We start from the raw sequence: 15,433 nt of genomic DNA on the forward strand, positions 1-15,433 counted from the left end.
TCAAACCCTAGTACTGCCCAAAAAAAAAAAAAAAAAAAAAGGCTCTGGTTTCTTTTAGTGGGAAATTGAATTTAAAGAGCACAATGTTGGCACTAGGGGTGTAAATTGTTACCGGGTGGGGTAGTGTATTTAGGGCTTTCAGTGGCTAGTGTTTGGGAATTACACATAAAAAATATATATAGATTGTGTATTTTACTGTGTATATTTGTGGATGTATATATATGGATAAACAGGTATATAAATAATAGACACATAATAATATTTATTTAAAGATAAACTACCTGATGAATTCAATACAGATACTTCTTTGTCTCTCTCTGTCTCTGTCTTTCTCTTTGGTGCTGGGGATTGAACTCAGGCTCAGGGCCTCCCATCTGCTAAGCATTGAACTCAGGCTCAGGGCCTCCCATCTGCTAAGCATGCACTCAACCACTGACATTCACCCCCAACCCTATACAGATATTTCTGATTCAAATTCAGCACTACAAGATTTTAATTTGAAACCCTTCTATATTACATCTGGATTTTCATCCATTCCAAGATCCTTATTGTTAAGGACACAGAGTGGTAGAATTAGAATATTCCGTATTTATTCAGTTGTTTTATTCCGTATTTGAATTCAATACCCTCAGATTAAACAGTATTAATATAACTGACACCAACATATATACTGAAAACAGTTTATTTATTTATGTGTAATGCTGGGGATCAAACTTAGGTCCTCATACATGCTAATCAAGCACTCTTCCACTGAACTGTGCCCCAGCCTACAGTTAAGATTGTTTTTACATACACTCTCTCCTCATTCTTTAATAGTTGTACTGTAGCTGTCAGACCATGTGAGCATTAAGATAACACTTCTTCCTTTGTTTACTTTTGGTTGTCCTTGTAAAACTAGTTTATTTATTCACCTGTCCTTATGTTGATGCCTCACTGTTTTTAGTCATTTTGGTTGTATGAAGTTCAATTGTTTAGACTCAGAGTATTTAATAGGAAGGGCTCTGGGAGTAATCATCTCAATTCTTGTATATAACAGTCTGTGGCTTTTATAATTGAAAGTTAGAGCCAGGTGTCCTGCTGCATGCTTGTATCAATCCAACACAGGATTGTGAGTTTCAGGCCAGCCTGGGCTACATAGCAAGACCCTGTCTCAAAACAAAATAAAAAATCCAAACTAACTAAAAAAGGAAATCCGTTTGACTGGATATAAAATCTTTATCATATTTTCTTAGTAACTTCAGCACCTTGTTCATTTTGTTCTGCCATGAAGTGTTCTGGTGGTCAAAGTCACTTGTTATTTTTATCTAAGTGTCCAAATCATTTTATTCTTTTCTTGAAGTATATTGATTATATTACTAGAATATGTCTTGATACTGATTGTTCTGGGTCAGTATTCTAAGGTACATGGTATGCTTTTTTTATGTATAGTTTCTTGTCTCCACCCTTCCCCCTCAATTCTAAGAACATTTTCTTGAATTATATTTTGGTAATCATTCTGTTCCCTTGTTAGATTTTCATCAGTGACTCCTGTTATGTTATGTATATATTGACCTTCTTTGCCTTTTTTCAAGTTTGTCACTGTTTTAGTCTGTTTCCTGTTACTATAGTGAAATACCTCAGGTCAGGTACTGTGTAAGGAAGAGTTATTTAGGTTCATAATTGTGGTGGTTCAAAGGGCATAGTACTGGCATTAGCTGGGCTCTATAGAGAACCTCATGGCAGGTAGCATCAAGGGGGATGCCATTATGGAGGCTAGCATGTCAGAGAGAAAGATAACATGGTGAGATGAGAAGCCAGAGAGAGGCGAGGGGCCAGAAATAATCTCTCATTACCCCCACCCTCCACCTCCTAGAGGTCCCACCATGTCTTAACATTGCACCCAGCATAGTCCGTTTTTTTCTGCCATTCAAGCTAACACATGAACCCTTAGGGAGACAAACTGTATCCAAACCATAGTAGTCATTTACTTGAATTTTTAAAATCTTTTTCAAAAAAGAAAAACTATTTTCTTTTTTTGTTTCTTCTTAAGATATTATCTCATGTGTTTAGTCACACTTAGGAAATTCATCATAGTCTTCATACCTAACGTGATTTCCTCCCTCCCTTCCTCTCTCCCTCCCTCCCTTCCTCTCTCCCTCCCTCCCTTCCTCTTTTGGTGGGACTGAGATTTGAACTTGGGGCTTCATGCTTCTTTTTTTTTGTGCCTTTGCAGTCTGAACTCAGGCCCTACACCTTGAGCTACTCCACCAGTCCTTTTTTGTGAAGGGTTTTTTTGAGATAGGATCCCGTGAACTATTTCCTCAGGCTGGCTTTGATCCATGAGCTTCTTGATCTCTGCCTCCTGAGTAGCCAGGGTTACAGGCATGAGTCACTGGCTCCTGGCAGGACTTTGCACCTGACAAATCAGGCACTCTACTGCTTGAGCCATGCCTCCAGTCCATTTTTTTGCTGTGGTTATTTTGGAGAAGGGGCCTCAAGAACTATTTGTTTGGGCTGGCCTAGAACCTTGATCTTCTCAATCTCAGCCTCCCAAATAGTTAGGATTAAAGACGTGAGCCACTGGTTTCCAGCTCATTTATTTTTTGAAGTTGTTTAGTTAATTTTTGAAATAGTAGGCTAGATCTGTGTTTTCAATCCTTTTTTGGTAGGGGTGTTACTCTGTTTATTATTCTCTTTTCCCTCCCATACCTGTAGGTGACATTTGACCTTGATTGTCTATTTGCTTATTTTTTTGTGAGCGTAGTTTTCTGAACTTTTAGAGGATGGTGAGGGTAAGAATATTTCCATCTTCGTGGGACTTCCTTTCCTGTTACTTACGGCAGCCTGATTTCTGAGATTTCCTAGCTTTGTTCTCGCCTTTTACTCCTTTAGTTCTCTTATTCTTGTTCTATATAATTTTGATCCCATTCACAACAGTTTCTCCTCAGCTTGAGGCCCTTTTCTGACTCTTCAGTTTAAAGGTTTTAAAGAAACTTAAACTTGTTTGACCCCCTTCAGACCTTATGTAGGCCTCTATAGACTTACCTGCTGTTGGATTTGGCAAAACCTCTTCCATTTTCAACTGCAGTCCTCATATTGTCTGCATGTAGTTTTTAGTGAATACCTGTTGGCTCTTTTGGTCTTCCTCTATTTTTTTGGTGGTTCTGGGGTTCAAACTCAGGGCCTCATGCTCAGGCACTTTACTACTTGAGCCACCAGCCCTTTTTTGTGCTGGGTATTTTCAGGATAAAGTCTTGAGAACTATTTGCTGGCTTTGAACTGCTAGCCTCCTGATCTGTGCCTCCTGAAATAGCTAGGATTACAGATGTGCGCCACCTTGCCTGGCTCTTCCTATGTTTGTGGGTCTATTAGATACCCTGTCGCTTGCCTCTGCTTTACTTTAGGAATTTGCTTAGGCCATTTATATTACCTTTTTCTGTATCTTGAGTTGCTGGTTGTCTATTTTGGGAAAGATCTTGAGGAATAATTATATATTACTTTTTTTTTTGTGGTACTGGGGTTTGTACTTAGGGCCTTTAGCTTGCTAGGCAGGCACTCTGGCACTTGAGCCACACCTCTAGTCCAGTTATGTATTACTTGTGAAGTGCTCTGTCTTTATAAGAAATTGAATAGAGCCAGCACCAGTGGCTTACCTTTGTAATCCTAGCTATTCAGGAGGCAGAGAAAAGGAGATCACAAGCAAATAGTTCAAGAGACCCTATCTTGAAAAAAACTCTTCACTAAAAAGAAGGACTGGCAGAATGACTCAAGTGGTAAGAGTACCTATCAAGTGTGAGGCTCTGAGTTCAAGTGGTGCCAAAAATAAAAGAAGTTGAATAGAAGGCTAGGATTGGTTTATTCTGTAATTCCAGCAGTAGGAGGCTGAGGCAGGAGGATTGAGAGTTTGAGAACAGCCTTGTCTACATAGTGACATCTTTTCTCAAACAAAACAAAACCCAAACAAATCTATATGATCTTCACAGTTGACTCTATTCCTGAATTGATACTGAATTTTTTTTCAGTCTGTTATAGCTAGTCAATTTTAACCTTCTCTGATGAAAAGGCAGTTGGATGTAAAATTGAATTAGAATTTATCAGTCATTAATGAATAGCCTACTGTGTACTGCATGATTTTTCTCCCTCAGGTATTTTCAAAATATAATTGTGACTACTTAATAGTCACAAACGAATTCTCTTTTTGTTGTTGTTATTTCTATAGACAAGTTTATTTGATTCTATGAAAATGATTTTAGTAGCATGTATAGAACTATGCCATATAAAAATACATGAGAAAATAATTGAAGTATATGAAATACTCACTTGGCCAAGATACCTTTTCTACTGTTTTATGAGGCACTAAAAATTGAAATGTAGGCCTACAGAGACCAATATGAAGTATGTACTTCTATATAGGCATATTAAACCAGCTTCCAGACTCAGTTCTCAAAATGAACAAAACTTATTTATGTGGCAAAAGAGTAGAAATGTAACTTATAGGTAGTTTAGAAGTTACACAGTGATATTTTAGTTTTAGTAGCAACTGTTTGCATATTTTTCTTGATATCCTTTAATGATTACCCTACACTTTAATGATTTTGATTCTCAAGATTATGTCTATTGATTGGCCTGATAATCTTAGACCTTCCTAAGATGAGTCAGATATTGGGCAATACTTTTGTTGAATAGACCCTACAGCATTGTAGTTTGAAGTATTGACTGAATTAGTGGGTAATTTAGCTTGTCAGATTTTCTTTCGTTGTATTTTTACCTAAATATATTTATGTGTGTATTGAAGTTGTGTGGCATTAAAATTATTTAGCAAAGTAGCATTCCTTAAGATAGCTCTGATTTACTTTCAGGTTCATGCATGGGAGATTTCTGACCAGTTGTTACAGATCCGTCAGGATGTGGAATCATGCTATTTTGCTGCACAGACCATGAAAATGAAGATTCAGACCTCATTTTATGAGCTCCCCACGGACTCTCATGCTTCTTTAAGGGACTCATTGCTAACCCATATCCAGAACTTGAAAGACTTATCACCTGTCATTGTAACACAGGTAAATCCTGTACTTCTCGTTAGAAAAATTTTTAAGGTCATTTGGATTTATCGAGCTTATTTTGATTAACATCATTAGGCTTTAAGTTTAAGAATGTAAGATAATATTAAACTTACAGACACATTGCTACTGCTTTTTTTTTTTTTTTTTTTGGTGTGACTGGGGTTTGAACTGAGGGCTTTTTGCTTCCAAAGTGGGCATTCTACTGTTTGAGCCACACCTCTAGTCCATTTTGCTCTGGTTATTTTGCAGATGGTATCTCGAATCTTGAGAATTATTTGCCTGCTGTCCTTGAATCATGATTCTCTTTATTTCAGCCTTCCAGGTAGCTAGGATAACGCTTAAAAGTATATCAAAGTAAAAATTTTAATCTTTTGCATTAATCTTTGAGTTCATTAGGTTTGAAACTAACTCAAAGATGAGAATTGGGGATGGTGAGGTATGTGCTGGAATGTATGTGACCCCTGTTGTTAAAATTGTAGTTGATTAAGGAAAAAAAAAATCTATACTATGCTGGGTCAGAGGTCTATGTAGTTACCTTAAAAAAAAAGTCCTTTTTGGGCAGAGTGGCCTCAGGAAATGATGAACTGGTATGTTGAACTGAGCACTGGTCTTTCTCCTTTAGACAGGGAAATACTTAGAAAGAAAAACTGGAAGCTTCCATGAATACGTACACGTGTTCTCTGTCTGCCATAGAGTGTCCTTGAAGAGGAGGCTTTTGCATAAGGCTTCAAGATGAGAAATGAAAAGGGAAGGGAAATGGCAATCCATTACTTGAGAACTGAGTCAGAGGTCTGACTTTGTCAGTAGCTTTGGCCTTTAGGCAAAGTATTATTTATGTGTCCATGAAGTTCTGTGGTATTGCTAAATAAAAGTAAGTATATGGATATATTCTGAAAGAAATCTGTAGTCTATCTGTTTTATTAGTTAATTTTTTTTACTTTTTTTGCTTTAATTTTTAAAGGTTAATCTTCAAATCCCAGCAATTTGTAGCTAACCTTGAAGAGTTTACGTGTTATGTATACAGTTGTGAGGATAAAGGGAAGAAGGAGGTATCAGTCTCAATTGTCACATTGATTGCAAGAAATTTAGTCTTTCTGTTTTCCAGTTAGCATTCATGGGAACCCTGTCTCTATTCATCTCTTCTGTTCATTCATTTAATCTCTCTCCTTATTCAGCTGGCTTTAGCAATAGCAGACCTTGCCCTACAGATGCCTTCCTGGAAGGGATGTGTACAAACACTGGTGGAAAAGTAAGTAATTTATATTGACAGCATATTAGCATTTGTAATTGCCATTAAGCTACACAGAGAAATTTGTTGTCAGTATTTAGTCATCTATTTCCCTAAATTGTTAATATAGAAATACATATTATTAACCTTTGTTTAAATTTAAATGCTACAGGGCTGGAGGCATGGCTCAAGTGGTAGAGCGCCTGCCTGGCAAGCATGAAGCCCTGAGTTCAAAGCCCAGCACCATGAAAAAAAAATTAAAATTAAATAAAGCTTAAATGCTATAGAAATATGTGGAATGTAAAAGATCCTCAAAAAAAATTTTTATTTATTTTATTTTATTTATTTATTTATTGTTGATAATTACATGTGATATATTTATTTTATTTTTTTTTATTTTATTATTCATATGTGCATACAAGGCTTGGGTCATTTCTCCACCCCTGCCCCCACCCCCTCCCTTACCACCTACTCCGCCCCCTCCCTTTCCCCCCCACCCCCTCAATACCCAGCAGAAACTATTTTGCCCTTATTTCTAATTTTGTTGTAGAGAGAGTATAAGCCATAATAGGAAGGAACAAGGGTTTTTGCTGCTTGAGATAAGGATAGCTATACAGGGAGTTGACTAACATTAATTTCCTGTGCGTGTGTGTTACCTTCTAGGTTAATTCTTTTTGATCTCACCTTTTCTCTAATTCCTGGTCCCCTTTTCCTGTTGGCCTCAGTTGCTTTTAAGGTATCTGCTTTAGTTTGTCTGCATTAAGGGCAACAAATGCTAGCTAATTTTTTAGGTGTCTTACCTATACTCACACCTCCCTTGTGTGCTCTCGCTTTTATCATGTGCTCAAAGTCCAATCCCATTGTTGTGTTTGCCCTTGATCTAATGTCCACATATGAGGGAGAACATACGATTTTTGGTCTTTTGGGCCAGGCTAACCTCACTCAGAATGATGTTCTCCAATTCCATCCATTTACCAGCGAATGATAACATTTCATTCTTCTTCATGGCTGCATAAAATTCCATTGTGTATAAATACCACATTTTCTTAATCCATTCGTCAGTAGTGGGGCATCTTGGCTGTTTCCATAACTTGGCTATTGTGAATAGTGCCGCAATAAACATGGGTGTGCAGGTGCCTCTGGAGTAACCTGTGTCACAGTCTTTTGGGTATATCCCCAAGAGTGGTATTGCTGGATCAAATGGTAGATCAATGTCTAGCTTTTTAAGTAGCCTCCAAATTTTTTTCCAGAGTGGTTGTACTAGTCTACATTCCCACCAACAGTGTAAGAGGGTTCCTTTTTCCCCACATCCTCGCCAACACCTGTTGTTGGCGGTGTTGCTAATGATGGCTATTCTAACAGGGGTGAGGTGCAATCTTAGTGTGGTTTTAATTTGCATTTCCTTTATTGCTAGAGATGGTGAGCATTTTTTCATGTGTTTTTTGGCCATTTGAATTTCTTCTTCAAAAATAATTTTTAAATCTCAAATAGAATGTATCTTAAAGCCTTTATGGATAGTTTTTTTTTTTTTTTTTAAAGGAAAACTTAATATTAAGATGATTATTAAATAAATAAATAAATAAATAAAATGGACACTGTCCTCTTTCCCTGCCTTTTGTATCTTATAATTAACCACTCTTAATGCTGGTCATATAGTCCCGCTTACTTTTCTGTAAGTATTTTAAAATAAATACGTTATTTTTGTAACCATATTCCTACATTCAGCCAGATTTAATTTGTTTCATACCTTTTTTTCACTTAATACATTGTGGTTGTCTTTTCATTTTACAACATACAGATGTTATTTCTGTTGTTAAAAGCTACAGGTATGTTTGTTGAATGACTGGTCTTCTGTCTAATGTTGGAGGACATTAATATGTTCCCACCGTTTTGATGTTATAAAAATATTGCAGTATACACCTTTATAGATTGTCTTTGCCTGAGCATTTTCTGAAAGTTAGGTTGCTGAAAGTGGAATTGCTGAGTCAAAGATTTTGCGACTTGAAATTTCGATTGGAAGAGCTTTCCAGGTGTCTTTCCAAAAGATTGTATCTATGTGTAAAAGATTATATTTTTTTCTCTTCTCCTTAACAGTAGTGGGAGTTCCGCTTTTGTGGTCTTGAACTGTTTTGATGGGCTATTATTTTTTGTGACTGTATAATTTCTGGCTTTAAATAACTTACGCTGTATCTTCCCATTTTCTTTTCCAGATATAGCAATGATGTAACTTCACTGCCTTTTTTGCTGGAGATCCTTACAGTGTTACCTGAAGAAGTACACAGTCGTTCTTTACGGATTGGAGCTAACCGGCGCACAGAAATTATAGAAGACTTGGCCTTCTACTCTAGTACAGTAGTATCTTTATTGGTAGGTGTGAAATATTGAGTTGCTGTGTAGGGACAAAAAGCCATTGTGGTTATTTTATAATCTAGTTGCATTTTTGTGAAATAGCTTCCTTTCAAAATTTGGCAATGATAGTACTTTGGCATTTCTATAGCACTTCATGGTACAAAATACTTTCAAAATCTGTACTCCTTGAGCTTTCTTCTATGAAATCCTGTGGGAGTAATGATAGAGCTTTTCCATTCTATGAATGGGAAACAGGCTTTGGAGTTACACAACCATTAATTCAGAATTTGAACTGAGGTTTTCTGATTGTAGTATACCCTATACTGTTCTAGTATTTCATGCTACAAGCTGTTGGCTGTTGATAAAGAACCATGCTAAAGGAAAAAAGTGAAGTAAACTTACTTTACTAAGGAAAAGATCCTCTCAAAGACAAACTGAAATTTTGATAGGGTAATATCATAATTATATATTAGCTAATACATTTTTTTAAAATTAACGTACTAGGTCTCTCTTGATTAGTTGAAAATTTTAATGCTTTTAGATAGACCAGGGGTGGTAAATTCATGGTAGATGGGCTGCTATTTTTGCAAATAAAGTTTTGTTAGAACACAGCTGGGCCTATTTGGTTACGTGTCCATGTCTATTATTTAAGACTATATCAGCAGAATTCATAGTTTTCACAGAGACATATGCCCTGCAAAGCCTAAAATATTTACTATCTGTCCCTTAAATGAAAGTGTCTACTTGTTTCCAAAATAGACAGTATTAAATTGATTAGTCCATGTCTCATTTTTAGGTCTTGAACCCAGGGCCTTTCCTGATAGGTGTGCATAGGTCTTCATAGTCCAGTCTTAATTTTCTCAACGTAGTTACAGTAGATTATTTTTCAAGGATTTAAGTACTTCTGGAACATCATAGGTCTATTTGAGAAAACAAAATTTTGTTAAAAATTATATTCCATTTGGTGTTAAATTTATTGTAAAATTATTTTAAGTTAAATATATGTTTAATTTTTTTAATTGGTCATTTATTCTAAAGAAGTAGAGTGTGTATATATATATATAATGTATGTATATATATATATATATATTTTTTTTTTTTTTTGGTGCCTGGGATTGAGTGTTTTTTGTTTTTTTTTTGGTGGTGCCAGGGTTTGAACTCAGGGCCTCACGCTTGCTACACAGGTGCTCTACCACTTAAGCCACTCTACCAGGAAGAAGTAGTATTTTAGAAAATAAAGAGCAATTATATTCAAACCTCTTAGAGATCATATCCTGTATTTTTATTTAGTTACTTATATTTGGTTTGGAGTATGAGGAACTAAACTCAGGGCCTCATGAGTACTAGACAAGCACTTGATTGGTGAGCTACAACCTCAGTTCTTTTTGTTTGTTTGTTATTTTGGTGGTACTGGGGTTTGAACTCAAGGCTTCACATTTGGAAAGCAGGTGTTCTTCTAGGCCAAACCTCAAGCCCATTTTGCTCTGGGGTTTTGTGGACTATTTGCCCAGGCTGACCTTGAACCTCAATCCTTACGATCACAATCTGCCAGGTAGCTAGGATTATAGCTGGAGTCACCTGTGCCTAGCTCTTTTTGTTTGTTTATTGAGATGGTGTTTGTTTATTGGCAGGGGGTCATTTCACTGTTTCCCAGGCTATCTCAGAACTCCTAGGCTCAAGTGATCTGGTGCCTCAGCCTCCTGTGTAGCTAGGACTACAGGCATGCCACTGCCATTGCATTGGCTGTTGTTGACCCTTTGATATGTATCCTTTATAAATAGATAGATAGATAGATAGATAGATAGATAGATAGATAGATTTTTTTAACCAAATGAGATTATATTTTACTTACTCTTCTGCACCCCACTTTTTCAGTCATCTTTCCACTTTAGAAAATTTTCATATCAGTTTTCAGACCATGTTTACATTTCCCCACTTATTACAGAGTTTTTGTAAATGATACCTGCTTTAGAGCCATGCCTGTTTTAAGTTTGTAATTACAGCTCCCTTTCCTCTTCCCTTTTCAAAATGTAATGGTTTGTTGAAAAGATTGTCCCAATTGTTGTAGCAAATGTCTTATGTTCTAGATTTTCTGATTGCTTCTTTCTTGTTTCATATAGCTTGTTTTTGTAGTCTCTTTATTTCATCTAATTGGAAATTTAAAAGTAGTCCTACTCATTAGGGGCTTGTCAAAAGAATTAGGCCTTATGCCCTAAGGCATCCATTGGATGTAATGAATTGTCTGCTTGTCATTAATAAGGAAAGTAAGTATATCCTGAGGATACTTGAGAAAATAGTCACTGAGATCCTTTTCTTTAGGGTTTAATTCTTTCTCAGAATCCCGTTGAGAAAAACAGAAACTTGATGGGTTAGTTTAAAAAAGTTAAACAGTTTTGTCCAAAACATACCTTAGTTATTTCATGCTGCATCTTCTCAGAAGTTATATGATATTTGGATAATAGGGCATTAATGATACTAGGAGTGACCACTGGATGAAGGTGATGATAGTCTGATTTTTCCCTTTTTTTAAATTTTGCTTTCTTTTTCTTTTTTTCCCTTGGCACTGGGGTTTGAATTCAGGGTCTCACACTTGCTAGGCAGGTGCTCTACTACTTGAGCCACTCCACCAGCCCTACTTTCCCTTTTGTAATGTAATTTGTTTAGCTTGTTATTTTAGGAATGCCTAATTTTTATTATCAGCCTTCTACCTCATTGTTTTAAGTTTTTGTTGATAATCTTTTTTTATTATCATATTGTTGTACTGGGGTACATTGTGACATTTACAGAAATGCTTACAAATTATCTTAGTTAAATTCACCTTTTTCATCCTTCTCTTTTATCTCCCCTTTCCCCCATTAGTTGATAATCTTTAGTTAATAATTTTATTATGGCTTGTAAAATGTTGTTTTACTAATTCTGTCATTCCTTTTATTTATGTCTTAGTTGGCATTTTTCTGAATTCCTATCAGAAAGATAGAATGCATCTTGAGTTTTAAAATTTTCTACTCACAAAATGAAGATTTGGGGTTGTGTGGGCACCCCCCCCCCACCCCGTACTGGAGTTTGAACTCAGAGCTTTGTGGTTACTAGGAGCTGTACCACTTTGTGCTTTACTTAGTTTTTGAATAAGGTCTTGACATTTATGCCCAAGGTGACCTGGACCATGATCTTCCTGTTTATACTTCCTGTGTAGCTTAGGTGACAGGCTTGAGCCACCACACTTAACTTACTTGAGATAGTGTCTCAGTAACTTTTGCCCAGACTGGCAGTCCTTCTGATCTCTGCCTCCTGAGCAGCTAGGATTACAGGTGTCAGTCATCATGCCTGTCTCTAAAGATTTGTTTTAGATCTGTTTTAAAGCAGTTTTCTTCTTCAGTGTGATTTTTTTTTTTTTTCCACTTTTTGTATCTTTTTTTTTTTCTTAAGGTGGCAGTGGAATTTGGTCTCAGGATCTCATGCTTGCTAGGCAGGTGCTCTTAACACCTGATCTACTCTGCCAGCCCTGTGATTTTCTGTTTTTTGAAGTATTGTGGACTTAAGGGGTTTTGTTCATTTGAACAGGAGCATTTAAATATGAATTATTAACTGCAATGGGAGGGTGCTACAGTAATGAGAGGGGGTCTAGTAAGAAGTAAAGAGAATGCTAAAGAATATGGAAATAAATCTGGGTGCTGGTGCCTCATACCTGTAATCCTAGCTATTTGGGAGGCAGAGGTCAGGAGGATTGGAGTTTCAAGCCAGCCCAGGCAAATAGTTTTCGAGACCCTATCTGGAAAATGCCTGACACAAAAAGAGCTGATGGAGTAGCTCAAGTAGTAGAATGCCTGCTAGTAAGCGTGAGGCCCTGAGTTCAAACCCCAATATTGCCCCTCTTTCCAAATTCCCCCAAACTGAAATGCCATTCATAGAGCATAAAGACCAAGCAGTTGTATAATGAGTTTATATGAAGGGCTTCAACGATTCAAGAGGAGAGTCTATGAATCAGTGTGTATCAGTACTAACAAAGAAATCTCTCAGAGGCTCTGATTCATGTAAGTAAACTTAGTACTGTATACTGTTTGCTACTTTCAGCTCTGAACCTTATTAAAGTTTATTCCTGCTATAAGAATTCTTCTTAGGTGCATTAATTTGTTCATTGCAATATGTTAATGTCAGCCAGGTGCCAGTGACTCAAGCCTGTAATCCTAACTACTTGGGAGACTGAGATAGGAGGATCATGGTTCAAAGCCAGTCTGGACAAGTAGTTTCCTAGACTCGCATCTCCAAAATAACCAAAGCAAAATGGACTGGCAGTGTGGCTCAATCAGTAGAGTGCCTCCTTTGTGAGTACAAAGCCCTGAATTCAAACCCTAGTCCCATCATAAACAAAAAAAAAAAGTGTCATAGCACTTTCTAAACTGAGCATTTTAGTGACCCCAGGCAACTGCTGGCATCTCTAAATGTTTGTGTCTTGAGGATCAAGGGAACAAAGGGCCCCAGAAAATCTTTAAGAACATTTGGCTAGAAGAGCTACTTAATCTGAGGAGTGGAACTTAGTGTTTTCCAGTTATTTCTACAAGTACTTTCTCCTTTAATGCAGGGGTTCTCAACTCTTCTTTTCCACTGTCCCTCTTTCCATAGATATATACTATTGCGGGTTCATTTGTTGTTTTAGACAGTGACATGCCTCTCAGAAGTCATTCATAGCCTAGACATAAACTCATGGAAATAGTTGTACTTATATGTTAATTCTCCTGCAAGTTAGATACAGCTCCACCCTTCTTCCACAAGCATATATAAAGCAGCATACACACGGTAAATGGAAATGAGCAGAAATGAATGTGGGTTTTTTTTTTGTCTTTTGGGGGCTATATTTTGGTGCTGAATTAAATAGGGCCTTATATACACTTAACACTTCTTAGCTACCTACCAGCTGAGTCCCAAGTCTGCATTAAGTCAATTTTTAAAAATAAGAAATTGCTTAGAAATCAGGTTATGATACTATTAGTTACAAATATTCTGTTTCCATATGTTCTCAATGTTTTCTGTCACTCTTTGGTAATATTCTAATTATTGTCATTATATATTATTGCATAATAATATACTAAGTAAGATCATAGTAATATATTAAGTCTGCCTGCTAGTAGTTGTTTCTTTAGAATGAGATCCTTGATTATTAATGGGATATTTGTTCTGTATATGAAAAAGCAAATAGAGTGATTTGGAGATGAGCAAGAGTGTTGTGATTAAGATTGATAGCTTTCGAAATAGGAACTTTTTTTTTTTTTCAGTACTCAGCTTGAACTTAGGGCCTATACCGTAAGCCACACCACTAGCCCTTTTTTTGTGATGGGTTTTTTTTGAGATAGGGTCTCAAGAACTATTTTTCTGGGCTGGCTTCGAACCACGATCCTCCTGATCTCTGCCTCCCAAGTAGCTAGGATTTCAGGTGCCCACTGGTGTCTAGCTGAAATGCGATTTCTTAATGTTGCTTCTTGGCTGTGCTATTTATTAGTTGTGCCACATTGAAGAAATTACTTAGCCCCTCTGCCTCAGTTTCCTCATTTCTGTAATAGTATAATAATAGCATTTCTTGAGGATTTAGTGAGTTAATGAATGTCAAGGTCTTAAAGCAGTTTCTGGCACATAGTAAGGGCTCAGTAAATGATACTTATGATGACTGGTCAGTTTATTATGTGTTTCCTGCTTCTCCTCAACTAAATGTAATGCCCATGATAAAATAGAAAAACAGAGGGAATCAAGTACATTAATATGCTTGTGCTGCTTTTCTGTCTTCCTTTTCCTGCCTTCTTAGAAGAAAAAGTTGGTTTAAAATTGAACTTTTTTTGATTTTCAGCAGTGTTCTGTGGAAATGACATGGTACATAGTCATGTATTAACCCCTCTCTTCATCTTTGCAAGTAATATAGCTCTTCTTGGAGGACACTAATAACAGTTATGTCCAATGGAGATTGTGTGATAAATGAAATTTTGATTCTAGAGGATTTTCTTGTATTTTTTATATCTACAATGTAAACACAAATATTAGAGTCTTGACTGTTTAGACTGTGGTTGCCATAAACTTACTTAAATATTTTCTTTTCATTTTAAGTCAGTTAATTATTAATCAACTAATTAGGAAGCATGCAATCATCATTGCCTAATGATGAACGCATAGGGCTTACTTGGAAGTACAAGTGCCAGATCTTAGGTCTGATTTGATATCTAGTATGGGATTTCACTCCCCCACCCCCCAGGTGCCTTCTGAACCCCATGATTCCATGATGGCAGCTATGTTTCTAACCCACTGCCTGCAAAGCTATCTTTTTTTTTTTTTTTTTTTGTACTGGGGTTTCAACTCAGAGCCTATACCTTGAGCCACTCCACCAGCCCTTTGTCTGAAGGGTTTTTTGGAGATAAGGTCTTGAGAACTATTTGCCTGGGCTGGCTTTGAACTGACTGATCTCTGCTTCCTGAGTAGCTGGAATTATAGGTGTGAGCCACTAGCACCCAGCATGCAGCTCTATCTTGAAAACTAGAAAAAGTTGCATTATACTTTACTTTGGTGAAAATATATATCACAAAAACAGTCTGCAAAGAAAAAAGGTGGTGAGTTATAGTCTGATTCATATTTTATCTCCTTTTATAATATATCTTATTTATAGTAGTGTCACTCCGTGGAATGACATATTTACTAGAGTATTTATGTGCCAATTTTCATGTGGGACTGTACAGTGGTATCCAAGCTTATTTCTGTTCTGTGATGATCGGGTATTTGATGAGTAAATGTCACTTTAAAAACAATTGTGATGATAAGACTACATTAATGCAAAAGT

The 15,433-nt window shown here is 36.6% G+C and overlaps 1 protein-coding gene across 2 annotated transcripts in view; it reads left to right on the forward strand.

The window, feature by feature from the left end:
- The window catches only part of Tnpo3 (transportin 3), a 76,830-nt gene that overhangs the window by 16,342 nt on the left and 45,055 nt on the right, over positions 1-15,433 (forward strand). For both annotated transcript variants that reach the window (XM_074063503.1, XM_074063514.1), the window contains 3 exons: positions 4,839-5,039; positions 6,218-6,291; positions 8,481-8,637. In XM_074063503.1, the coding sequence (XP_073919604.1) occupies positions 4,839-5,039; positions 6,218-6,291; positions 8,481-8,637 (432 nt within the window). The remainder of the gene's footprint in view (positions 1-4,838; positions 5,040-6,217; positions 6,292-8,480; positions 8,638-15,433) is intronic.

This window comes from Castor canadensis, chromosome 2, assembly GCF_047511655.1.
Source record: "Castor canadensis chromosome 2, mCasCan1.hap1v2, whole genome shotgun sequence".
Lineage (NCBI taxonomy): Eukaryota > Metazoa > Chordata > Mammalia > Rodentia > Castoridae > Castor > Castor canadensis.